Source organism: Haliotis rubra, unplaced genomic scaffold (assembly GCF_003918875.1).
Source record: "Haliotis rubra isolate DU_JTF1 unplaced genomic scaffold, ASM391887v1 Scf3, whole genome shotgun sequence".
Lineage (NCBI taxonomy): Eukaryota > Metazoa > Mollusca > Gastropoda > Lepetellida > Haliotidae > Haliotis > Haliotis rubra.
Window position 1 is genome coordinate 5,796,780 of NW_025766968.1, and position 26,381 is coordinate 5,823,160.

The 26,381-nt window shown below is 41.6% G+C and overlaps 2 protein-coding genes across 6 annotated transcripts; both read left to right on the forward strand.

Annotated features, from left to right (window-relative positions):
- The first annotated feature begins 9,681 nt into the window (after positions 1 to 9,681).
- On the forward strand, positions 9,682 to 11,549 carry LOC124282545. Of its 2 annotated transcripts, XM_046718554.1 has the most exons (3): positions 9,682 to 9,741; positions 9,975 to 10,096; positions 10,160 to 11,549. In XM_046718554.1, exons 2-3 carry the CDS (start codon positions 9,984 to 9,986, stop codon positions 10,812 to 10,814), a joined length of 768 nt encoding a protein of 255 aa, XP_046574510.1. In that variant the 5' UTR covers positions 9,682 to 9,741; positions 9,975 to 9,983; the 3' UTR covers positions 10,815 to 11,549. The 2 variants fall into 2 exon arrangements, with proteins under 2 accessions (XP_046574510.1, XP_046574509.1); XM_046718553.1 differs by lacking the exon at positions 9,682 to 9,741 and having other exon boundaries at positions 9,873 to 10,096.
- Positions 11,550 to 11,712: 163 nt separating this feature from the next.
- Positions 11,713 to 25,916, forward strand: LOC124282468. 4 transcript variants are annotated; one of them, XM_046718475.1, is made up of 3 exons: positions 11,713 to 11,825; positions 12,112 to 12,233; positions 24,790 to 25,916. In XM_046718475.1, the coding sequence occupies exons 2-3, from the start codon at positions 12,121 to 12,123 to the stop codon at positions 25,505 to 25,507; spliced, it is 831 nt and encodes a 276-aa protein (XP_046574431.1). In that variant the 5' UTR covers positions 11,713 to 11,825; positions 12,112 to 12,120; the 3' UTR covers positions 25,508 to 25,916. The 4 variants fall into 4 exon arrangements, with proteins under 4 accessions (XP_046574431.1, XP_046574430.1, XP_046574428.1 ...); XM_046718474.1 differs by lacking the exons at positions 11,713 to 11,825; positions 12,112 to 12,233 and adding exons at positions 23,357 to 23,667; positions 24,241 to 24,320 and having other exon boundaries at positions 24,668 to 25,916; XM_046718472.1 differs by lacking the exons at positions 11,713 to 11,825; positions 12,112 to 12,233 and adding an exon at positions 23,357 to 23,667 and having other exon boundaries at positions 24,241 to 25,916.
- The last annotated feature ends 465 nt before the right edge of the window (positions 25,917 to 26,381 follow it).

The window sequence follows — 26,381 nt, forward strand, 5'->3', positions numbered from 1 at the left end:
AATCGGTCTTCAGAACCCATGCTTGTCGTAAGAGGAGTAGGGATTGGGTTTTCGGGCTCGCTGACTCATGTTATCATATCACAATTGCAAAGATCGATGCTCATGATGTTGGTCACTGGATTGTCGGGTCCAGACTCGATTATTTACGGACCACTGCTATGTAGCTGGACTACTGCTGAGTATGGCGTTACAGAACAAACAAACAAATATTTCAATTTTGTAAGAGAACTTGGTCCTGTGGTTATAGGTGCAAATATTACTTAGAGTTGCATCCCTTAGCCATCTGTTGATCATTGGTTTTGTCCATGATTTATTACCATCATACATTCTATCTGAGTGTAGGTTCCCACTAGCCCATGCTTGTCAGAGAGCGGTGTTTGAGGATGGGATTATTAGAATTAACCTGGCTCACAGTGTAATTAATGACAGTGGTCTTGGTTGTTGCTTGTACATTTGTACAATCAACTTGGGTTGATTTGTGGCTGCAAGATTGTAGATATTCAAGTGAACCAGTGCTCTCATACATACATGGGCAATGGCAGAACTTTGTGGTTAAAGCCTTTGATAGTTAGGCCAACAACCTGGGTTGGTTTGATTCCCGAAATCAGTAAAATGTGTGAAGCTATTTTTTGTGTACACATGCATGCATGCACGCTCACACACACACACACCCATCCCTACCCCAACATAAAATATCCAACATTTGTGCTATTGCTAGCAGGCTCTTCCAGACAAAGCAAGTTTGCAATGGAAGGCATATTTTAGTGAGTAGTAAATACAAAGTTTATCCAGAGTCTGTATGCAATAGGGATCACTATTTGTAATTTACCATGTATTTATTGGCTTTAGTATGTGAAGAGAGAAAACTGATTTGTCCAATTGCTGACTAGAATTTTTTTAAGAATTTTATTTCAATGTTAATCAAGGGGCATAATGGTGCATGCGAACATGTCTTGTTGAAAATAGTTGTAGGCTTTCAGTCCGAGATTTGTCCAGGTGATCAGCCTTCTGTGGTTTGCTACCACCCCATCTCTGCTTGTGACTTCAATGTGCCAAGCTAATTGGGGAAAATGACATGTGTTATTTCGATGTAAATGTGAGGAAAATGCCTTTCATTTGTTGCATCTGTTGCTCTGTTTTGAAAATCAATATGTTATCAATGGAACAAGAGAGGTAACACCTGCATGGACTACATAGTGCTATCACACAGAAGAAGGCTCTCAATGATGTTGACAATCGATAGATTATCCCAAAGTGACTGACTGAAATCTTGAGAGGATTGAGTGCAGAAATGGTCCTCTGAAGCCTCAAAAAATGTACTTTTGTACTTTTATACAATCAAGTGGAAACTTTTGTGTATTTGTACCCAGCTTGTTGTTTGTAGACCACCACGAGCATGTAGTTCTAATACTACCCACACATGTATCTGCTCATAATGTCATCCTATGGGTGATGAGGGGCTTGGGTGGTCCAGTCACCTGAGCATGCAGTTCATCGATCAGAGTTGTGTCCCTTGGACACTCCAGGAACCTATGATTGTGGATTTGAGTCCTTTGTTCATGTCAACCCCACAAAAGTACTAGAAGATGTACTTTAATGAAATAGTATAATCCAAAGTATAACCTTTGCCAATTTACACTCATCAGAAGGGCACAGGAAGTAAGTGATTAGCAGACAGAAAGCGAATCAAAAACATTTTTTGTGTACAATATCTTGACACATCAATGAAGAACTCAGCACAAGTTCAAGACATTACGTGAACGTTTGCGGTCTGTTCAGACTCTTGACTTCAGTATCTAGTGTGACCACCACGAGCGGCAACAACTGCTGCACAGCGTCTATGCATGGAGTGCACCAATCGATTGATGAAGGCCATTGGTACCTGGAACCACACTCTGAGAAAGGGCTGGTGCAATAAATCGGCTGTGTTCGGCCTTGGTATGACATTATTCAGTGTCCTCTGAATTTCATCCCAAAGATGTTCAATTGGGTTGAAATCAGGACTAAGGGCTGGCCACTGCATAATGTTGACACCGTTGTACTGTAGGAAGTCCCGTGTAGCTCTGGCAGTATGGGCCCGGGCGTTATCATGCTGGAAAATGCTGTTCTGGTGACGTGCGAAATGTGGTATGACGTGGGGTCTGAGAGCTTGATCGATGTAGCGCACCGCTGTGATGCCGCCTCCTCTCCCTGGACCAGGGGTCTGGAACACCACAGGACCCACTCTCTGGTTCAGGCCTATTCCATGATGCTTGCACCTCCCCATAAGTCTCTTTCCATAAAGCATTGGTCTGAGTAACGCTGGCCACGTCGTCGCCATATTCGTGTTCTTCCATCTGCAGTTGATACGCAGTACCGACTCTTATCTGTGAACAGAACAGTTCTCCATTGCCTGTATCGCCAGTTTTGGTGTTGTAGGGAAACTGTAGACGTTCACGCCGATGACGAGGGATGAGGATAGGTCCACGGTAAGGTCTACGGCATTAGAGGTTCCCGCTGTCCCGTCGGCGTACTGTATCAGTACTGATTGGTCTTCCGTGTGTTCCCATTGTCTGGCGTGCTGTTTCGGATGCCTGCATGAAGGGATTCTGTACATGCTGTCGCACAACATGGCGGTCTTGGCGTCTTTAGGTCACCCTTGGTCTGCCAGTACGGGGGCGATCATTTGTGGTGTTGGTGGCCCGGAGACGTTGCTGCAGCCTGTAGATGGTCCTAACGTTGACCTGGAAGTGATTGGCAACGGCTTGTGCAGTGTGGCCAGCTTCAAGTCTTCCTAGCGCCTGGTTCCTCTGAGCTGTCGTGAGTCGCGGCATCCTGCTGACGTTGTAATGTGAATGTTTGAACCAGGTTTGGGGGTCCTTGGGCTGGTCCTTGTGAACAGCACGTGCAGCATGAAAAACATGGAGAACACCGTACCATCTCCGAGATCAGGTTGCGTTTTTTGGGACCATTTCCTGGGTTCAATCTAGAGTTTGGGAAAGAATGTCTTTGCTCAGGTAACGTTGGAGATGTTGTCAAAAATATACAATCAAGACATGTATCACAGCCAGTCAAATTGTTGAATGAGGTACATTTGACCACTTTCTGAGAGTGATGCAACACTACTTTGGTGTTAGGCTTTATGACTTTGGTAACACCCGTTAACACCAGTATTGTGACGCCATCAAGCAACTTGCGGCACTAAACAAACAGCTGAAATTCTTATGCATCTAAACGGTCTCAAAATGAATATATACACAATTCACAAAAATATACACAATAATTACATACACAAAACAATGATGGTTACACACATATAGATCAGGTTGTGTTTTTTTGGACCATTTCCTTGGTTCAATCCAGAGTTTGGGAAATAATGTCTTTGCTCAGGTAACGTTGGAGATGTCAAATATATACAATCAAACTTTAGACTGGAGGGACCATTTATCCCAAAAGAAATATCTGGCAATGGTAGTCGTTGTCGCTTTTACAACTGTCACAGTGGAGGCCCATCATACAGATGTAATTTCTCTCGTGCCTGTATATTCTGTCGTCCAATTCGCCGCGAATAGCTGCAAAACTGCTGAGGCGGCGGTAAGCAATATTCACTCACTGTCATTAAATGTCTGCATCGCACGACGGACTCGCACAGCGTTGAGAATAATTATGTATGGATCGGTTCATCGATTGCCTTACTTCAAAGATAAGAACCCCATTTAGACACACCTACACAATCCATAACATTCATGGACACTGGAATCCAACGCGAGAGTAATGCACACAACGTAGAACATGCCGTAGAACGCATGGTTATTATCCTTTCCAGCTGAACATGTTTGGAAGGCACCAGGTAACCCTATGGGTTCTTCTAAATGTCAAACTGTAAGAACGGTGGCTTTCAACTGACTCCAAACATTTACTATTAAAGTGAAATGATCATTGTCACCACTGTGGAACTAACGCCGAGGACATTGTTCCCTTTTCATATAGACATCTATTCATACAGACCTACTTCTACACACTACCTTAGTGGTATACTGGTTCATCCGAGGTGGGCCAAATAACGCTGCTTTGAACGGTATTCCTTTATGTGAAGGTGTGTCGGCGTCATTTGGGAGGCTATTGCCGGAGTTGACCACTTTGTTGAAAGCCACGAGCAGGTGCGTGGTGCTTATACACAATGAGAATGGCGGGAGGGTTATTTTATCGGCATTTTACAGTGAGTGAATTTAGTTTTACGCCGCACTCAGCAATATTCCAGCTATATGGCGGCCGTCTGTAAATAATCGAGTCTGGACCAGACAATCCAGGGATCAACAGCATGAATATCGATCTACGCAATTGTGATACGATGACATGTGTCAACCAAGTCAGCGAGCCTGACCACCCCATCCCGTTAGTCGCCTCTTACGACTAGCATGGGTTACTGAAGATCAATTCTAACCCGGACCTACACGTGTCCGGCATTTTAGAAGACGTTTAGCTTGATAACGATGTAGTTTGAGCGAGTTTAGTTTTATGCCGCTTTTAGCAATGTTCCAGCACTATCTCGCCGGGGACACCAGAAATGGGCGTCACACATTGTAGCCACGATAACGGTGTAAGTATCTACACTGAAACGTCGCTCTATGCCATAAAGAAGAAAGCTTCATTGGGGAGGTACACCAGCAATCATCGGGTCCTGCTACAATTACGGGAGGCAACTCAGCACAGCGATATATTTCATCTTGGAGTTCTGTGCAGCTGTGGTGGCACTTCTCTTAATAGTTTCTCGATATCTGCAGCTGGGCCTACAACCATCATCCTTGATGCATTGCTGTGATTATATTATAGGGACAATTATTAAGCCATGCGGACATAGTAATTTACGGATTTCACTGGCAGCTGTTAAAACTATTCAATACTGAGTTCAGTACATCTATTATGTTTTATGGAATTTGATATCCACCGCAATTCCAAGTTCATTTCTATCGCGTTCGTTTATAAACAACATGCTTTTAAGGTAATTAAAACTTGTCTAAGATTCTTATAACTGGACATATAAATCTTTTGTAAAATGTAGGTATGCAAAAAAGAATCAGTATACATGTAGATATTTACCTATTGATACCAAGTAAGACTTCTAATGACCTTTATTTTATAGTAACATTTAGTTGAGGTCTCATGTAATTTATAAATAAGCAAATAAATAAACTGAAACATTATATGCATATACTTTTGAAGCACACTCGCTAAAGTGTAACGAACTATACACAAAGAACTTAGTTAAGCACCCCCTGACATATCTCACGATTGAATGAGCCGCGATATTAACCCTTTGGAGGATATCTGGGACATGATTGGTCGTCGTGTGCAATTAGGCTGTCTTCCTGTACAGAACCTGGCCCGAGGAATGGCGTAGGCTGCCCCTTCAGAGGATCAGGAGGCAGACAGGGTGTATGAAGAAGAGTATGCTGGCTGCCATACAGTCACATGGAGGTTGCACTCGGTATTGACCTTGAATCGTGTAAGACACGCAAAATTACATTTTGAATGTTCACATTCACCAATAAATTCAACATTAAACATTCCAGAGCCATTTTGTCGTTTTTTATGAGTCAAAGGGTAATACGGGTCAGAAAAACTCATGATTTTCCATCGTGGTCACCACAAGAAGTTTTATGTACGTGTTGAAAACCTATCATTGCAAAAGTACAGGGGTGCATAATTAAGTTCTCTGTGTATATCTGAGTAATGCACCACTTTGATGGACCATACCATAGCTCAGTCACAAAATCATGAATATTGATGTGCAGTTTTTCTCTATGTTAATTTTCCAAGCCACTGAACGCGAAGACAAGGTCGAAAAGAAGCTGAAAATCCATACAAATTCAGTTTGTTTATTTGTTTGTTGTTCAACGTCGCACTCCACAATAATCCAGCTAAATGACGGCGGTTTGTAAATATTCGAGTCGGGACAAGACAATCCAGTGATTGATATCATGAGCATCGATCTACTCTAATGGAATACGATGACATGTGTCAACCAAGTTAGTGAGCCTGACCACCCGATCCAGTTAGTCCCATCTTGAAGCCATGGTATACATATTTCTCGGACTTAACACACACTATTTTATTGAGCATGTTTAGCTTAGCTCGTTAGCGATATCAACTGAAAGCAGAGTGCCTTGTACCATTCGGCCTATATTATAAGCGCATATTTAGGAATAACTATCCGACAGTGATTATGCCAGGTGTTTGAGGAAAGGCGAGACTAGCCTGCCCCATCGTTGGCAACCGTAAGAAATACATACAAGGTCGAGTAAATAGTTCGTCAACATATAGGGAACAGCATTAGACTTAATGTGGACGATGGATGCCTGATATTAACCACACGCTACCATATGTAATATAGCATGAGTAATATATAGGCGACGGTTAAATATGAGCTGCATATTTGCCCCTTACACGTTTTCACGTGCATTACGCATGTAGCGGTGAATCAGTATTCTCACAGTGAAGCGTTAGTCGCTGCTCATGCCATCAGTCACTAGCTTGCCTGGTTATGAGCGAGTGAGTTTAGTTTTATGCCGCTCTTAGCAATATTCCAGCAATGTTACGGCAGAGGACACCCGAAATGGGCTTCACACATTGAACCCGTGTGGGGAATCGAACCCCTGGTTTATCTGATTATAATAGGCGTTGAATATTTACTCATAACATATTTCCAATCGCAAGCAGCATTTAAAATCGGCTTTAGCAGACATGAGGTTTAGCTGGTATTCAAAAACAATTGTACATTTAAAATTATTAATAATACAATATTATTAAATGTATACATGGTTTCACGAAAATATCCTAGTAGAGATTTCTCTTGATTTCTCATGCGATGTGTTGTACGCAGAACGTATTTGGTGTAGAATTCAGGTCACATGCAGCGAACACGATTCCCACTCTCACAATAGATACCATATCAGTGTCCCCGTCTCTGATGACAGGAAAGAGTAGAGGACAGTGCCCGAGTAACTCTACAATGAACCGTAATATGGACGAGGCCTATTATTTCTAAAGAACGGGGAGTTACAATAACACATCCCTAATTTTACACTTTGAAAATATTTGCAAAATTTCATGGCGTCCTGAATTGGTATTTTGCCAATTGTTTGTTGGGTCGTTATAGGACGTAGGTAACACGATGAAGTCTCATTATAAATATTGTTTTGAGATATGTTATGAAATATTCAACTAAAACAAGTAGGGGATATTCCGTCGTATGATTGTATATAGATTTAGAAAATGATAATTATATTCACAACGTGTTATGAATTTCATGACACGCCATTTCGTGCAAACGTGAACATGGTCGTGTCGTCTGTCATGAAGCAAATATTTCCAAGAAAGCCCACGCAAGTCTAGAAAATGTGGCAAGTCTAGATTTCCACAGCTTCAGGAAGAAAGTCTGAGGGCTCCTTTTCATTATATTTTATTTGTTTTTACAATGAGCTTTTTTCTGTAAAATATGTTCATTTCAGAGACTAGTTGTTAGTCTAATGGCCGGGGTAAAATTCGAAATGTTAAACGTGTCAGTTTGCTGTTGTACATTTCATTGAAGGAAAACTCCGAAATTTCTTCTGATTTGTTCTAAACTCAAATAAACGTTTGTCTGACACGCGGAGCCTGTCACGTAAGGAAGGCTATGTGAAATTGTCTTGTTGGAAGTTGAAACAAGTGAGTGAGTGAATTGGGTTTTACGCCGCTTTTAGCATTATTCCAGCAATATCACGGCGGGGACACCGGAAATGGACTTCACACATTGTACTCATGTGGGGAATCGAACCCGTGTCTTCGGCGTAAACGCTTTAACCACTAGGCTACCCCCATGGTTGATGTGACAAATCTAGAAACACATTCAGGGCAAACCAGGATTCGAACCCCTCTTGTTAGGTATCAGCGTGCCCAAATCCTCTGCACAGCAAATTGCGGCACGGCAGAAGTTGGCATTAACCCGAGGCTGACATGCTTCTTTTATCGTGTAAATTCAACCTCCGTGTCGTGGGACTAGTTTACCGGTATCTGTTGGCTGAAACTGGGCGTCCCCGGTCACTGGCTAACAGCTGGATGTACAGGATGATGTAAAAACTGTCTTAATGAACTGGACATGAATTCATTACAGTTGGCACAAAGTGACAAAACTACCTCTTGCAAAAGACGTTTGTCCTCATAAAACACGTTTCTTCCAACAAACTTCCCGGAGATTCCAATTTCCTTTTGACTCTAGGGCAAATGTGGAAGAAGCAGTGGCTTGTTTTATATATTTTTTCAAATTTTATTTGATTTGATTTAAATTTGGATGGCTGGAGCCGAATCTGACTTGCTAAACATTTAACTCTAAATATATCCTCGGATATACGCATATACGCTCACGGTTATATACATCTAATATAAGAGGGTTTGGGTTTTTTCGGTTTTGCAAAGGGAGATAACTTCAAATACCTTTCAGAGTAGGCTCCCTTTTAACAATTATCGTTAGGAAAGCAACGTTTTCTATTTTTAACATGTGCATTGTTGGAGTGCAGTTATTATCCAGAATATTTTGAATTTACACTAGATGTATCTTTAAAAATAAACTTGTTTACCGGCGTTGCTAAGGCAACGGTTGCCAAGTTCAAGCCCGGCCATTACGAATCTTCGTTTTCCGAAGCGTAACATTGCTATCACTCCTATGCTCTTTTGAAAGTGTTTTCGACATATTCGAGTTTTCTTGCTTTCTTCTTACTACAGTAAGGTAATTAAACCTATTTCCTTTAAAAATATAGTGTTTGGTTGCCCAGATATTTATCAAATTTGCTTTTGTACGGAATTTAAACATGAGTTCACGCTTGACAACAGAAAAAATAGCCAAATATCCTTCTAGACCATACATGACTCTACATTGTAACGACTAATGACATTGTACACTTACAGAATACCGGATACATACCAACCATATTGTTAATGTCACGTCTATCTAACTCTAACGCTATCCCTAACCCTAAACCTGCAGACCACTCTGGTTTGTGACCGCAAACTGTTAAGGGTTGCACACTGTTGTTTGAATCTATACGAGAAGAAGTATGAATGTAGGACCAAATCAGAATGGGCTCCATAGAATCAAGGACGAATATTCACGTATATGCGTCTTTGACAGAATGTAGTTTGATTGTCTCTATCATTATCTGTCGTAGTACAATAATATATATTATATTCTTGTACAACTGGTTCGTTAGTGTCAAACAACACGGGTCTGACTATGTTTGGGCATCTTTGTAGGTCTGGTTGCCAGGGATTTACTTTGTTGTACAAAACTAGACATACACGTGATCCTCAATCACTAATTTCAAGGGTCCTAACGAGTACTATGATGGTCATGTAAAGTACTTAAGTAGTACAGTACTCTATAAGATACAATAACTATGATTATAGCAGAGACGTTTCATTCCTTGTTCCGAATTTGGTGCAGCAAACATTACTGTGCGCCTTTTTCTTTTTCTGCATCCATTTGTGCCTACTGGCTGCACATTTCTGCATCACGTGAACCTATGCATTTTCTCTTGTTTGGGAAACGGTCAGTCACAACGTAATGAAAGGCTTGAATCAGTTTCTAATTTCTACTACTTCAGTTCAGTTCAAACATGATCATACTTGCATGTATTTTATCTTACAGATTTCTCTTGTGAGACTTCAGTTTGGAGTTGAATACTCTAGTATAATCTTGAGTTGGTGCAAGAGAGATAAACTGTGAAGGTAACTGACATGAACTGATTTACGCACTTGTAGTAGACATTGTGCCACTCAAAAACTCACACATGCAGACAATAACATTCACATGAAGAAACTAAAATGAAAAAAGAAAAACAAATCATTTCTATTGGTCTTGTCTATCTTGTTCATTGTACTTGTATGTTTTAAGACATGTCTCCTCGTTTTTCTTGTAAATTGTACTTAGTGTTTCAAAATACATCCCTAATACACTTCAGAACAACAAGATGTTGTGTCCCAACGAGAGTTGGGTGAGCCTGGATGACTTTCAGCCTCGCTGTACCTGTCTCTACCCCCACACAACTTGGACCGATGCAGCCATCCCCTCCAACACCACTAGGTCCACAAACCCCACTAGCCCCACCCCTAGATCATCCATGTTTGGTAGTAACAGCCCAGACAGCCCCATCAGCAAGTATCTAGAAAACCAGGACTCCTTCCTTTATCCAGAATGTCCCAGATTTAATTCATTTTTTGACACCAATGATGTAACATCAACATTTCTATCAATAAATCCAGATATCTGGTCTGCAAGCCCCAGTGATGAGTCTCTCCCAGCCAGCACCAGCTCCAGCCTGACCAGCCTGAGCTCCACCAGTCTTACTGACCCCTTCCCCAGCTCTTCTACCCTTTTCCAGAATTCTGAGGAATTCTTCGATGATCTTCTTCCCTCCCCATCTTCCAGCACAACCTGCTTCAACTATGGCCTCACACCTAACAGATATCTGGAATCAGATATGTCAGGTTTGCCAGATGACATGAACCTCTCAGCTACAGTTTACAAAGACATCTGGTTCTGTAACACCTATGACCTTTTTCAGGATGGACCACTACTGACCTCAAGCTCCATGTCTCTTCCTGTCAGCCCAGTGAGCAGCTTCACCAACCTGAGTGAGTGCAATGTGTCCTGCAGTCTGACCAGCCTGTGCCACCAAGGAGTGTCACTTCCAGTCCCCAGCAGGAGACCTGGACCCCTGAACAAGATGGTGGATAGGAAGAGAAAGAGAGATGAGGATGATGAGGTGGAGGTGAAGGTTTGTAAGAGGACCAGGCTATAAGTATGGTAGTCAGATTTACACTGTTAATGTATGTCTGAAATATCTGTTTTACTAACATTAATTGATTACTTTACAGTTTTCTATATATTGCTCTGAATGGATGTGTTTTAATTTCAACCTTTATTCTACTTTGATACTGCAATATTTAGTCACTCAACATCTTATTGTCCTTGTAAGATCATTTAAATCCTCAAAATAGGTGGATGCTTCCTCTCAAATAAGCTTTGTGAATGTAAGTCACTAGTAACTTGAAACCCTTTTCTTATCACTGTCCTGAAATTGTGCTCTATTCAGTAATTACTTCTCTTCTTACTAGCTCAAATTCCTGCCCCTACCAGCGGTAACATTTCTAGGCCCCATTCCTGTACTACAAGTCTAGTTAGTGGTAAACACATGATATAAACTGAAAGCCCTAATCAAACTGTACAAAATGATAAAAATAATACAATAGGTGAATCCTTATAATTGTAAATCTGGTAAGGTAAATATGGCATGAACTCCATGGTATAGTTCACTATACAGGTTACAGAATACATTAAAGTACAGTTATAAATCAGTGTTATAAATGAAGTACATGTTATGTTGTCAAAAAGTGATACTGATAGACAGAAACATTAATAGCACTTTTTTAATAGTACAATCTGTGCATGAAAGAGACCAATGTTCCATTGGACCCCAATATGTAGACAAATATTCACGGCTAGCACAGGTGGTGTAGGTGTGGCTAGATGGGGAGGTGGAGGCCACTGTTTGGATAGGCTTGTAGTTTGTATACAGTGTACAAGATGTAATGTTCAAGTCATGGTTAGTATAGGTGGTGTAGGTGTGGCTAGATGGGGAGGTGGAGGCCACAGTTTAGATAGGCTTGTAGTTTGTATACAGTGTAGATCAGTTCATACATGATCATACTTGCATGTATTCTATTTTACAGATTTCTCTTGTGAGACTTGAGTTTGGAGTTGAATACTCTAGTATAATCTTGAGTTGGAGTAAGAGAGATACACTGTGAAGGTAACTGACATGAACTGATTTACACACTTGTAGTAGACATTGTGATTTGTCCCTCTCATAACCTCACACATGCAAAAATAACGTTCACATGAAGAAACACAAAAGTGAAAAAATTAATTCAGTTTTAACTTGTTAATTGTACAGATGTTTTAAGACATGTCTCTTCGATTTTCTTGTAAATTGTATGTTTTCAAAGACATGTCTCACTAACGTTTTTCTTGTAAATTGTACTTGAGTTCTTCGCTTTCTTGTAAACTAAAATTTATATCCCCCTAACACACTTCAGAGCCACAAGATGTTGTGTCCCAACGAGAGTTGGGTGAGCCTGGATGACTTTCAGCCTCGCTGTACCTGTCTCTACCCCCACACAACTTGGACCGATGCAGCCATCCCCTCCAACACCACTAGGTCCATCAGCCCCACCCCTAGATCACCCATGTTTGGTAGTAACAGACCAGACAGCCCCATCAGCAAGTATCTAGAAAACCAGGACTCCTTCCTTTATCCAGAATGTCCCAGATTTAATTCATTTTTTGACACCAATGATGTAACATCAACGTTTTTATCAGTCAATCCAGATATCTGGTCTGCAAGCCCCAGTGATGAGTCTCTCCCAGCCAGTGCCAGCTCCAGCCTGACCAGCCTGAGCTCCACCAGTCTTACTGACCCCTTCCCCAGCTCTTCTACCCTTTTCCAGAATTCTGAGGAATTCTTCGATGATCTTCTTCCCTCCCCATCTTCCAGCACAACCTGCTTCAACTATGGCCTCCCACCTAGCAGATATCTGGAATCAGATATGTCAGGTTTGCCAGATGACATGAATCTCTCAGCTACAGTTTACAAAGACATCTGGTTATATAACACCTATGACCTTTTTCAGGATGGACCACTACTGTCCTCAAGCTCCATGTCTCTTCCTATCAGCCCAGTGAGCAGCTTCACCAACCTGAGTGAGTGCAATGTGTCCTGCAGTCTGACCAGCCTGTGCCACCAAGGAGTGTCACTTCCAGTCCCCAGCAGGAGACCTGGACCCCTGAACAAGATGGTGGATAGGAAGAGAAAGAGAGATGAGGATGGAGGTGAAGGTTTGTAAGAGGGCCAGGCTATAAGTATGGTAGTCAGATTTACACTGTTAATGTATGTCTGAAATATCTGTTTTACTAACATTAATTGATTACTTTTCAGTTTTCTATATTTTGCTCTGAATGGATGTGTTTTTAATTTCAACCTTTATTCTACTTTCATGCTGCAATATTTAGTCACACAACATCTTATTGTCCTTGTAAGATCATTTAAAACCCATTTCAAAATAGGTGGATGCTTCCTCTCAAATAAGCTTTGTGAATGTAAGTCACTACTAGCTTAAAACCCTTTTCTTATCACTGTCCTGAAATTGTGCTCTATTCAGTAATTACTTCTCTTCTTACTAGCTCTAATACCTGCCCCTACCAGCGGTAACATTTCTAGGTCCCCATTCCTGTACTTTCAATATGGTTAGTGGTCAGGTGTCACTAGATGGGGAGGTGGATGCCAGTGTTTGGATAGGCTTGTAGTTTGTATACAGTGTACAAGATGTAATGTTAAAGTCATGGTTAGTACAGGTGGTGTAGGTGTGGCTAGATGGGGAGGTGGAGGCCACAGTTTGGATAGGCTTGTAGTTTGTATACAGTGTACAAGATGTAATGTTAAAGTCATGGTTAGTACAGGTGGTGTAGGTGTGGCTAGATGGGGAGGTGGAGGCCACTGTTTGGATAGGCTTGTAGTTTGTATACAGTGTACAAGATGTAATGTTAAAAGTCATGGTTAGTACAGGTGGTGTAGGTGTGGCTAGATGGGGAGGTGGAGGCCACTGTTTGGATAGGCTTGTAGTTTGTATACAGTGTACAAGATGTAATGTTAAAGTCATGGTTAGTACAGGTGGTGTAGGTGTGGCTAGATGGGGAGGTGGAGGCCACTGTTTGGATAGGCTTGTAGTTTGTATACAGTGTACAAGATGTAATGTTAAAGTCATGGTTAGTACAGGTGGTGTAGGTGTGGCTAGATGGGAGGTGGAGGCCACTGTTTGGATAGGCTTGTAGTTTGTATACAGTGTACAAGATGTAATGTTAAAGTCATGGTTAGTACAGGTGGTGTAGGTGTAGGTGTGGCTAGATGGGGAGGTGGAGGCCACTGTTTGGATAGGCTTGTAGTTTGTATACAGTGTACAAGATGTAATGTTAAAGTCATGGTTAGTACAGGTGGTGTAGGTGTGGCTAGATGGGGAGGTGGAGGCCACAGTTTAGATAGGCTTGTAGTTTGTATACAGTGTACAAGATGTAATGTTAAAGTCATGGTTAGTACAGGTGGTGTAGGTGTGGCTAGATGGGGAGGTGGAGGCCACAGTTTAGATAGGCTTGTAGTTTGTATACAGTGTACAAGATGTAATGTTAAAGTCATGGTTAGTACAGGTGGTGTAGGTGTGGCTAGATGGGGAGGTGGAGGCCACAGTTTGGATAGGCTTGTAGTTTGTATACAGTGTACAAGATGTAATGTTAAAGTCATGGTTAGTACAGGTGGTGTAGGTGTGGCTAGATGGGGAGGTGGAGGCCACTGTTTGGATAGGCTTGTAGTTTGTATACAGTGTACAAGATGTAATGTTAAAGTCATGGTTAGTACAGGTGGTGTAGGTGTGGCTAGATGGGGAGGTGGAGGCCACAGTTTGGATAGGCTTGTAGTTTGTATACAGTGTACAAGATGTAATGTTAAAAGTCATGGTTAGTACAGGTGGTGTAGGTGTGGCTAGATGGGGAGGTGGAGGCCACAGTTTAGATAGGCTTGTAGTTTGTATACAGTGTACAAGATGTAATGTTAAAGTCATGGTTAGTACAGGTGGTGTAGGTGTGGCTAGATGGGGGAGGTGGAGGCCACAGTTTAGATAGGCTTGTAGTTTGTATACAGTGTACAAGATGTAATGTTAAAGTCATGGTTAGTACAGGTGGTGTAGGTGTGGCTAGATGGGGAGGTGGAGGCCACAGTTTAGATAGGCTTGTAGTTTGTATACAGTGTACAAGATGTAATGTTAAAGTCATGGTTAGTACAGGTGGTGTAGGTGTGGCTAGATGGGGAGGTGGAGGCCACAGTTTAGATAGGCTTGTAGTTTGTATACAGTGTACAAGATGTAATGTTAAAGTCATGGTTAGTACAGGTGGTGTAGGTGTGGCTAGATGGGGAGGTGGAGGCCACAGTTTAGATAGGCTTGTAGTTTGTATACAGTGTACAAGATGTAATGTTAAAGTCATGGTTAGTACAGGTGGTGTAGGTGTGGCTAGATGGGGAGGTGGAGGCCACAGTTTAGATAGGCTTGTAGTTTGTATACAGTGTACAAGATGTAATGTTAAAGTCATGGTTAGTACAGGTGGTGTAGGTGTGGCTAGATGGGGAGGTGGAGGCCACTGTTTGGATAGGCTTGTAGTTTGTATACAGTGTACAAGATGTAATGTTAAAGTCATGGTTAGTACAGGTGGTGTAGGTGTGGCTAGATGGGGAGGTGGAGGCCACAGTTTGGATAGGCTTGTAGTTTGTATACAGTGTACAAGATGTAATGTTAAAGTCATGGTTAGTACAGGTGGTGTAGGTGTGGCTAGATGGGGAGGTGGAGGCCACTGTTTGGATAGGCTTGTAGTTTGTATACAGTGTACAAGATGTAATGTTAAAGTCATGGTTAGTACAGGTGGTGTAGGTGTGGCTAGATGGGGAGGTGGAGGCCACAGTTTAGATAGGCTTGTAGTTTGTATACAGTGTACAAGATGTAATGTTAAAGTCATGGTTAGTACAGGTGGTGTAGGTGTGGCTAGATGGGGAGGTGGAGGCCACTGTTTAGATAGGCTTGTAGTTTGTATACAGTGTACAAGATGTAATGTTAAAGTCATGGTTAGTACAGGTGGTGTAGGTGTGGCTAGATGGGGAGGTGGAGGCCACAGTTTAGATAGGCTTGTAGTTTGTATACAGTGTACAAGATGTAATGTTAAAGTCATGGTTAGTACAGGTGGTGTAGGTGTGGCTAGATGGGGAGGTGGAGGCCACAGTTTAGATAGGCTTGTAGTTTGTATACAGTGTACAAGATGTAATGTTAAAGTCATGGTTAGTACAGGTGGTGTAGGTGTGGCTAGATGGGGAGGTGGAGGCCACAGTTTAGATAGGCTTGTAGTTTGTATACAGTGTACAAGATGTAATGTTAAAAGTCATGGTTAGTACAGGTGGTGTAGGTGGTGTGGCTAGATGGGGAGGTGGAGGCCACAGTTTAGATAGGCTTGTAGTTTGTATACAGTGTACAAGATGTAATGTTAAAGTCATGGTTAGTACAGGTGGTGTAGGTGTGGCTAGATGGGGAGGTGGAGGCCACAGTTTAGATAGGCTTGTAGTTTGTATACAGTGTACAAGATGTAATGTTAAAGTCATGGTTAGTACAGGTGGTGTAGGTGTGGCTAGATGGGGAGGTGGAGGCCACAGTTTAGATAGGCTTGTAGTTTGTATACAGTGTACAAGATGTAATGTTAAAGTCATGGTTAGTACAGGTGGTGTAGGTGTGGCTAGATGGGGAGGTGGAGGCCACTGTTTGGATAGGCTTGTAGTTTGTATACAGTGTACAAGATGTAATGTTAAAGTCATGGTTAGTACAGGTGGTGTAGGTGTGGCTAGATGGGGAGGTGGAGGCCACTGTTTGGATAGGCTTGTAGTTTGTATACAGTGTACAAGATGTAATGTTAAAGTCATGGTTAGTACAGGTGGTGTAGGTGTGGCTAGATGGGGAGGTGGAGGCCACAGTTTAGATAGGCTTGTAGTTTGTATACAGTGTACAAGATGTAATGTTAAAGTCATGGTTAGTACAGGTGGTGTAGGTGTATCTAGATGGGGAGGTGGAGGTCACAGTTAGGATTATGCTTGAAGTTTATATACAGTGATAGATACTGAAAACTGGTCAATGAATTGCCAACATGGTCTATTTTTATAACGATTATCAGAACATCAATGAGGTGGTATCAGTCTAATTGTTGAATAAAAATATATTTGTGCTTTGAAAACATACATCTGATTCAGAGAAGTCAATATTGATATCTTGATTATACTTTTTCCTTTGTTTTTTCATTCTTTAGAAACAAATAATCTGTTCAGAGAAATAAATACTAATATCTTAAGTTCATCTTCGTCTTTTGTTGTCATTCATAACCAAGGCAATATCAAGTCAGGTGACACCAGAAATGGAGTTCACATATTGTACCCATGTGGGAACTGAACCTGGGTCCTGGTGTGACAAGGAAATACTTCACCTACCAGGCTACCCCTCTGCCCTACCCAAGGCATATGTGGGCTGAGACAGTGGAAAATGTGGTGGCATATAACAAAAGTGTGTTCTGAAAGTGAAACAAGTGCTTTAATCCTTTCTTTGGTCCTGTATTAACAAGAACTGTTTGTTGTATGACACAGCACTAGGTAACCACTTCTGATCAGGCAATCAGGTGATCAAGGTTACGAGCAAAGATAGTCAGCTACAATGCTACCAAATAAACAAAAAGAAACTGCGCATGGGAAATCAAAATATATTTTGGAACTACATTTGTACACAAATTCAGCTGTAAGATTATTAAATTGAATTATTGCTTGTGATGTCAATCACCGGATTGTCTGGTCTAGACTTGATAAGTTACAGATCACCATCATATAGCTCTAAAATTGCTGAGTATGGCTTTGAGCAACAAACTTTGTTTCAATTGGGCATACAATATCATTCAGCCCTAGCAGGTGTGGTCCAATGAAATAAATAACAATATCTTGAGTTTACTTTTATCTTTTCCTTAGTTTAGAGGTCATTCTGTACAGCCATCATGTTTGTAGAGAAATAAATATTTTAAGTATACCTTGGTCTTTTGTTGTCATTCAAAACCAAGGCAGTTTCATACCCTGACACCATGAATGGGCTTCACACTTTGTGTCCATGTGGGATTTGAACCTGGGACCTCAGTGTGATGAGGAAATGCTTCCCTCACCAGGCTACCAATATGTCCTACCCAAGGCAGGTAGGAAAATGGGGTGGTACAGACCAAATGTGTGCTGGGAAAGTTAAACTCAGGCTTTATTCCTTTCTTTGAATTTGGGGCGGTGGGGTGCTGGGAAAAAGCGTTGGCTCGTCAAACTCAATCCCACATGGGTACAATGTGTTATTTCTGGTGTTCCCCGCCGTGATGTTGCTGGAATATTGCTAAAAGCGGCATTTCAGTGAGAATTTGATAAGAAGAATTCTTTGTTCCACCTGAATCCCAATTGTCTGACAGGAGTCAGCATAAGACAATCAGATGATTGATGTTATGAGCATGAAGCAAGATGAATATGTTTGAGTTGCACTATTTTCACTGTAAGCCTTTGTGGTCCATGCACATCATTGAGATCAACCATTAATATAATTTCTAGATGTTTAATTCAATTTAACACGCTTGACCAGACCAGTGTTCGCCATCATGAACACCAAATCACACTGGACTACGATGACATGCAATCAACTAAGTCACTCGATCCATATAGTAATCTTATAGACCAAGCATTTATTGCTGATGATTTCTTCTTTCCACGAATCCCAGATGGGTGAAATGTATATTTAAACATACATGAACAATACATGGTTCGGAGAATTTGACCGTTGATCATTGTTATAAACGTTAGAGGGAAAACCAAGTTTTCAAAAATTCGTTTTATTCCACATTTCTGTAATTCTAGTTCATTAGATCCATTAGCTAAGCCAATCACAAAAACAAAGCACTACCCCTAAAAGGTGCATTTCCGTATAACACAAAGAACTAGCGATAATTTCAGTCTAAACTTGAAAGAATTTCATCTGTGTCAACACTAGGGCTGGCTAAAAAGATCAATAACTGGAAATATAGTCGATAGGAAAAATTAATAAAGATTATCGATATGAAAATAGTGTCATATATACTATCGTGCATAAACTTTTGTGATAGAATAAAGTTTTAATTTACTCAGACAATGCACAAAGTTAGGTTTTTAATCATGCTTCTCCATTATGTTCAGGATACTGTTAAGACTTCTCCGATATGTATCGATAATCGATTGATATTTGGTTAACGATTATCGATCTCTATGTTCTATAGCCAGCCCTAGTCAATACTGAGGTCAAGGTAGGGTTCAAGGCTCTTAACCTTGATATGAATACTCAACTCACACACATTACACTGACTCTGACCTGGCCAGTTCTTGTTTTATACCCTGACAGGTGACAACAAGTATCATCTTGTATCGTCTCTCGGCATGATGAGGACAGGGGTTCGAAACACTTATCATGAGTGCGTGAATGGACGGAAATATTATTTTATGGTGCATTTCGTAATATTACACCATATCGGATCACATGCAATGGTATATTGCTAAGATGGCTTGAGGCCATCACTGCAGACGTATTTGAGTGATTCTGTTTCTTTTACTTCCGTTGATAATGTGTTACACTGCTTTTATCAATGTTCACAGACAATGGTGAACACTAGGAATAAGTTTCACTCGTATAGTGAGTGAGTGAGTTGAATTTTAAAGTCGCCTGTATTACTATTCCAGTTATATCACGGCATGTCAGCTTAATGTGGGAGAAAGGCCCACCATGATGGAGGTCTCAGACAAACCTAAAACATGTATGGGACCTCAGACAACTGAGCCACCTGTTCTCACACTGAACATCCGTGTGGGCAAACAAAACCCATGAGGTCTAAAACTACAGCAGCTATGATACATCTGCAGTAATATTAATGATAACGGTAGAAAGCAAAATCTCTAGTGCGCCTAGATCATGGTTCTGTACAACACACATAAAGACAATCCTTCATGACTCAATTCATTGAAAATAATTCAGTAAGTGAAACTGACCACAATCAAAATCCATGTATATTGTAAACATGCTGAAACCAAACCAAACTTCCTTATCTGACAGTATTTAGCGATGTTATACACCAACGTATGAGTGAGTGAGTGAGTTTAGTTTCACGCCGCACTCAGCAATATTCCAGCTATATGGCGGCAACCTATATTTCAATTATGTAAAATATAGTAAACCGACGGCGAAATTGTTACCACTTTATGAATGAATCTGTAAAATTGTGAAAACACAAGTTTAAACTAAATCAGAGCGAAACACATCATCCAAACAAAACCATGATCTATACAGAAAATGGAACACGTACATGTCATGGGTTTTTTCGAAGAAAACGAACGAAAAAGAGTGAAAAGCACGTGCAACTTAGGCAGTCGAAACTACAGGCGCAATCAGGGTAATCTAATGACACTCTCAATGACGAAAAGAACACAACTGAAATGTCACGACACCGAACAATGTGAGCAGGCCATGGGATATCATACACTCTTCAAAAAAGAAACGCACAGGTAAAAAATGTATGAAACGTATTTAAGTGTACATAAGTCGATTAAGCTTGAACATAGATGAAGGAAATTCGACAGACTGATGAACATATGTCTTGTCATCGTCAGCATTAATTCAGTTCACTCATGCACGTTTAGGTCAGTATACCTGGTTACACCACCATTGCAGCCGTCACTGCTCGACACCGCCTTAGAAAGATTGTACAAGTCGTCGGATGTTTGCTTGGGGAATTCTACGCCATTCCTCCTGCAACGCGTTGGCAAGTTCTGCATGTGTCTGAGAACGATGATGACGTTTACGGACGCGTCGGTCAAGTTCGTCCCGTAGATGCTCGATCGGGTTCAGATCAGGCGATTTCGAAGTTTAGGTAAACTTACATCACTGTGACCAGTCATTACAAACAACTGAAAGTTAACTTGTGAATTTATTCACCAAATTTCAAACGTGAAATTTTTTAAACATATTGCCACAGTCACAACACAGCAACATTCCCACTTTGCCTGGGAAGGACATTGACGTTTGCATTGGTGAGATAGGCACCTGTTACGGCGCAAAATGTTCGTGTCGACGTCGTTAGACACGTTGTTTCCCATCCCGTTGTTGCAGGAACGAAGTCAGATCGCGAAACGCGATTCAACGCTGAACCAAACGTGTCGCCAGTTCCACAGGTTCCATGCCTGTACCCCGTTGTACCATTGGACACGTCGTTCTCGGTGTAGTCGTGTCAGGACAGGTCCAACTTTTGGTCTATATGCTCGAATTCCCACTTCTCTTCACGATATCTGATGGTTTGGTCGGAAATGCTTCGAAGATCAGGCACCTGTCCTGCAGTGTCTGTTGCTGTAGCAAATCGGTGACGTAGGTGGAACACCCGCATGAATCGGTCCTGAGCAGGACTGGTCACTCTTGGTCTTCCACTTCTGGGACGATCTTGGGTCGAATTGAAGCGGGTGTATCGATGCCATAATCGAGATATGGTGCCGTGGTGGACGTTGAAGTAACTTGCAACCTCAGACTGGCTTCCAAACGTCCAATGGCGATATTTCGGTCAGTAGCATTCATTTATCTTCGTTTACATCATAAATTTTGTAGTGAAATGATGAATTTGGTCTGGCCTTTTAAAGTCGATCTCTGCACTCGTGCAATACGTGGAAAACGTTTTCAGCATGCACTTTTCATGTGCCGTTTTCATTTATATGACAAACGTTTGCAAACACATTTTGTGATTTTGGATTAACGAGGTTTAAACATAGGATTTGCCTTCATGACGATTGCTGTCAAACTATATCGAAATGAACTGCTGAAAACGCCTGTGCGTCTATTTATTATGAGACGTCTGATTCTAAGCATCAGGATTCTCTGCCACTTTTCAGAAGAGCCTGTTGCAGTTCATCCATATTCTGCTGCACAGGAGGATCTCACCATTTCTCACTTGGCGCCTCCAAGAAATCCCATAAATGCTCTGGCGGGATTAAGATCCGGGCTTTGGTTGGCCATGGAATAGTGTCAATAGCATTGTTCCTTAAATGATCGACTACTGCTCTGGCACGATGAGGCCTGGCGTTATCATCCATGAACGGGGACGACTGCTAGCAAGTGTGATTGTCAAAATGGGGTATTACGGCAACATCCAAGATGTCACGTTGATAACGTTGTCCGATTAACGTTTCCGGTACAATGATTAGGTCCAGCTTGCAGTCGTAGGACACACAACCCCACACCATCACTGAGCCATCGCCAAAGGGACCGTTAGTTCAATCATTTCCGGGTTATAAGCTTCATTGCGGCGGCGCCGGAACACGGCTGCGCGCCGTCGGTGACGTGCCAAAAGGTAACGACTTTCGTCCGACCAGTGGACTCTGCGCCAGTATAGGAGATTGTGGTTTTGCCTTAACCTGCACCACGCCAGGCGTTCTTGCATGTGTCTGTCAGTGAGAAATGGACGTCTGAAAGACTGGTCTACGTGCACGCAATCCTGCAGCTCTTAACCTCTTTTCGGACGGTATTCGTGGACAGTCTGACGCCCGCTCGCCATTGTCTCACGGAGGTCTTCAGCATACTGGTCATTGGATTGCGTCTGGCTAAGCGAATTAAAGGCCCTGTCGTCACAGGCACTAGTTTTTCTTGGACGTCCAGGTCTGGGTTTGGTCTTTGACGTCTCCAGTTTGCACGTGCTTTCGTACCAGTCAGCTAAAGAATAGTGTGATTGAGATTCAAATTGATACCAGATTGCGATAGCGCATGATAAACCGGTTTCGCCGCGGCTACCATATGATTCTCCATCATGCGGTTCTTTCGGGATAGCCTACAGCTCGGCATGTTATATTTTAATTTATTTTTTAAGAGTATTGATGGGAGCCACTCATGTCCACGTTGCTAGAACTTTGGGTAGCCCTGTTGCTGTAACTAACCTGATGAAATGTTACCGACCGACCGGACAGTCATCACACAGGCCAAGAACAGAGAGACCTTGGGTAACTAGATGGAGATCAGTACCTTGTGTACTTCATCGTCGGAGATTTAGATGGGTCCAGGCCCGCTGGAGGCGACCAGAACTGTGATAAACACCGCCGTGTCCCCCATTGGGCACTCTTGGATGTGTGTGCCCATTGTCCATTACCTTGAATACTTGCTTGTGCTACCCCACCTCAACTCGGGAAATTGTCAGGCCAAGATCGGTAGTAAGTCTGATACGGGTGAATAAAATCTTAGTGATTAATTCGCTTGTTGGATCGTTTATTTGTAGTTGTTGTTTTTATTCATTTTTTAAATTATTTTTAGACAGACCATTGTCTAATTTACGCATAGGGAGGTTGAAAATCATATGGGTCATGCTTTCATTCCTGATTACATACAAAGTCCCTTATCAAATCTGATTATATTGAATGATTGTGTAGGGTTTTCTTTGGAGCCAAGCCTGACTTGCAAAACATGTAACTCACAAGATACTTTCACAGATTCATACGTCTACGCATCCTCGATCATCTCCAGGGTATACGTTACGATCACTCTCCACTATATAGTGTAGAGTGACCGTAACGTATAGTCTGGAGATTATCGACGATGACGTCTACGCGTCTTTTCTAGTTTTAGCGGTTTTGCAAAGGGAGATAACTTCAGATTCCTTTCAGAGTTGGCTCCCTTTTAACAATTACCGCATAGGAAAGATAAGTTTTCTGTCTGTAGCATGTGCATTTTCGGAGAAATTCGGTTTATTGTTATCCGGAATGTTTCAGTCATTTGTTTAATATGTACTTTACAAAATAGACTTGTTTACCTGCGTTGCTAAGGTTACGGTTGCCAAGTTCAAGAGCGGCCATTACGAATCTTCGTTTACCGAAGCGTATCATTGCTATCACACCTCTGCACTTTTGAAAGTTTCTTCGACATATTTGAGTTTCTTCGCTTTCTTCTTACTGCAGTAAGGTAGTTAAGCTTATTTCCTGTACAGGTTGAGTTTTCTGTGGCTCAAATAGTCTCAGATGTACTTTAGTTAGTAATTTAATCATGAGAGGAGGTCATCCTTGACAACTGGCAAAATGTCCTCTTTTGTTAATCATACATGACTCCACATTGTAACGACTAAATGACACAACAGTTTAAACTTTCACATGACATTTTATGTAATGTACGATAAGTACGGTAAGGGACAGGCCAGCAGATCACGCTGGCTTGTGACCGTATCTGTGCACACGGGTATTTGAATTTACATGAGAGAAATATGAATGTAGGACCAAAACAGAATGGACTCCATAGAATGCAGTTTGATGGTCTCTGTCTTTATCAGTTGTAGTGGTAAAACATTAATAAATTCATACACAAATCTGACTAAAGTTGGGGCCCCTTTGTGCGTGCGATTTCGTTTTGGTTGGGAGACTGTAAAGAAATCTACTATTCAGGTTCTAATTTGTGCTATTTGGTAATTTAAAAGCCACTAGATTCATTCAATTTGTGCCATTGGTAATTTCACCAGCTGATTGCATGTATTCTATTTTACAGATTTCTCTTGTGAGACTTGAGTTTGGAGTTGAATACTCTAGTATAATCTTGAGTTGGAGTAAGAGAGATACACTGTGAAGGTAACTGACATGAACTGATTTACACACTTGTAGTAGACATTGTGATTTGTCCCTCTCATAACCTCACACATGCAGGAAATAACGTTCACATGAAGAAACACAAAAGTGAAAAAATTAATTCAGTTTTAACTTGTTAATTGTACAGATGTTTTAAGACATGTCTCTTCGATTTTCTTGTAAATTGTACTTAGAGTTTTCAAAATATATCCCAAAACAGATAATAGGGAAATACACTAACATTCATTTGAAGTTCATAAAAGAACATATATAATAACATGTATGATGTTCTTCGCTATTCTTGTAACTTGTACTAAAATTTATAAAACTTATTCCCTAACACGCTTCAGAGCCACAAGATGTTGTGTCCCAACGAGAGTTGGGTGAGCCTGGATGACTTTCAGCCTCGCTGTACCTGTCTCTACCCCCACACAACTTGGACCGATGCAGCCATCCCCTCCAACACCACTAGGTCCATCAGCCCCACTAGCCCTACCCCTAGATCACCCATGTTTGGTAGTAACAGACCAGACAGCCCCATCAGCAAGTATCTAGAAAACCAGGACTCCTTCCTTTATCCAGAATGTCCCAGATTTAATTCATTTTTTGACACCAATGATGTAACATCAACGTTTTTATCAGTCAATCCAGATATCTGGTCTGTCAGCCCAAGTGATGAGTCTCTCCCAGCCAGTGCCAGCTCCAGCCTGACCAGCCTGAGCTCCACCAGTCTTACTGACCCCTTCCCCAGCTCTTCTACCCTTTTCCAGAATTCTGAGGAATTCTTCGATGATCTTCTTCCCTCCCCATCTTCCAGCACAACCTGCTTCAACTATGGCCTCCCACCTAGCAGATATCTGGAATCAGATATGTCAGGTTTGCCAGATGACATGAATCTCTCAGCTACAGTTTACAAAGACATCTGGTTATATAACACCTATGACCTTTTTCAGGATGGACCACTACTGTCCTCAAGCTCCATGTCTCTTCCTATCAGCCCAGTGAGCAGCTTCACCAACCTGAGTGAGTGCAATGTGTCCTGCAGTCTGACCAGCCTGTGCCACCAAGGAGTGTCACTTCCAGTCCCCAGCAGGAGACCTGGACCCCTGAACAAGATGGTGGATAGGAAGAGAAAGAGAGATGAGGATGATGAGGTGGAGGTGAAGGTTTGTAAGAGGGCCAGGCTATAAGTATGGTAATCCGATTTACACTGTTAATGTATGTCTGAAGTATCTGTTTTACTAACATTAATTGATTACTTTTCAGTTTTCTATATTTTGCTCTGAATGGATGTGTTTTTAATTTCAACCTTTATTCTACTTTCATACTGCAATATTTAGTCACACAACATCTTATTGTCCTTGTAAGATCATTTAAAACCTCAAAATAGGTGGATGCTTCCTCTCAAATAAGCTTTGTGAATGTAAGTCACTACTAGCTTAAAACCCTTTTCTTATCACTGTCCTGAAATTGTGCTCTATTCAGTAATTACTTCTCTTCTTACTAGCTCTAATACCTGCCCCTACCAGCGGTAACATTTCTAGGTCCCCATTCCTGTACTTTCAATATGGTTAGTGGTCAGGTGTCACTAGATGGGGAGGTGGATGCAGTGTTTGGATAGGCTTGTAGTTTGCATACAGTGTACAAGATGTAATCTTAAAGTCATGGTTAGTACAGGTGGTGTAGGTGTGGCTAGATGGGGAGGTGGATGCCAGTGTTTGGATAGGCTTGTAGTTTGCATACAGTGTACAAGATGTAATGTTAAAGTCATGGTTAGTACAGGTGGTGTAGGTGTGGCTAGATTGGGAGGTGGAGGCCAATGCTTAGATAGGCTTGTAGTTTGTATACAGTGTACAAGATGTTATAAGTCATGGTTAGTACAGGTGGTGTAGGTGTGTCTAGATGGGGAGGTGGAGGTCAATGTTTGGATAGGCTTGTAGTTTGTATACAGTGTACAAGATGTAATGTTAAAGTCATGGTTAGTACAGGTGGTGTAGGTGTGGCTAGATGGGGAGGTGGAGGTCAATGTTTGGATAGGCTTGTAGTTTGCATACAGTGTACAAG

Bases quoted from the DNA above. Each gene is read 5' to 3' on its own strand.
- LOC124282545 (XM_046718554.1), top strand. From the start codon at position 9,984: ATGTTGTGTCCCAACGAGAGTTGGGTGAGCCTGGATGACTTTCAGCCT. The intron at 10,097-10,159 runs GTCCACAAACCC...CAGCCCAGACAG, and splicing joins ATCCCCTCCAACACCACTAG to CCCCATCAGCAAGTATCTAG.
- LOC124282468 (XM_046718475.1), top strand. From the start codon at position 12,121: ATGTTGTGTCCCAACGAGAGTTGGGTGAGCCTGGATGACTTTCAGCCT. The intron at 12,234-24,789 runs GTCCATCAGCCC...CAACACCACTAG, and splicing joins ATCCCCTCCAACACCACTAG to GTCCATCAGCCCCACTAGCC.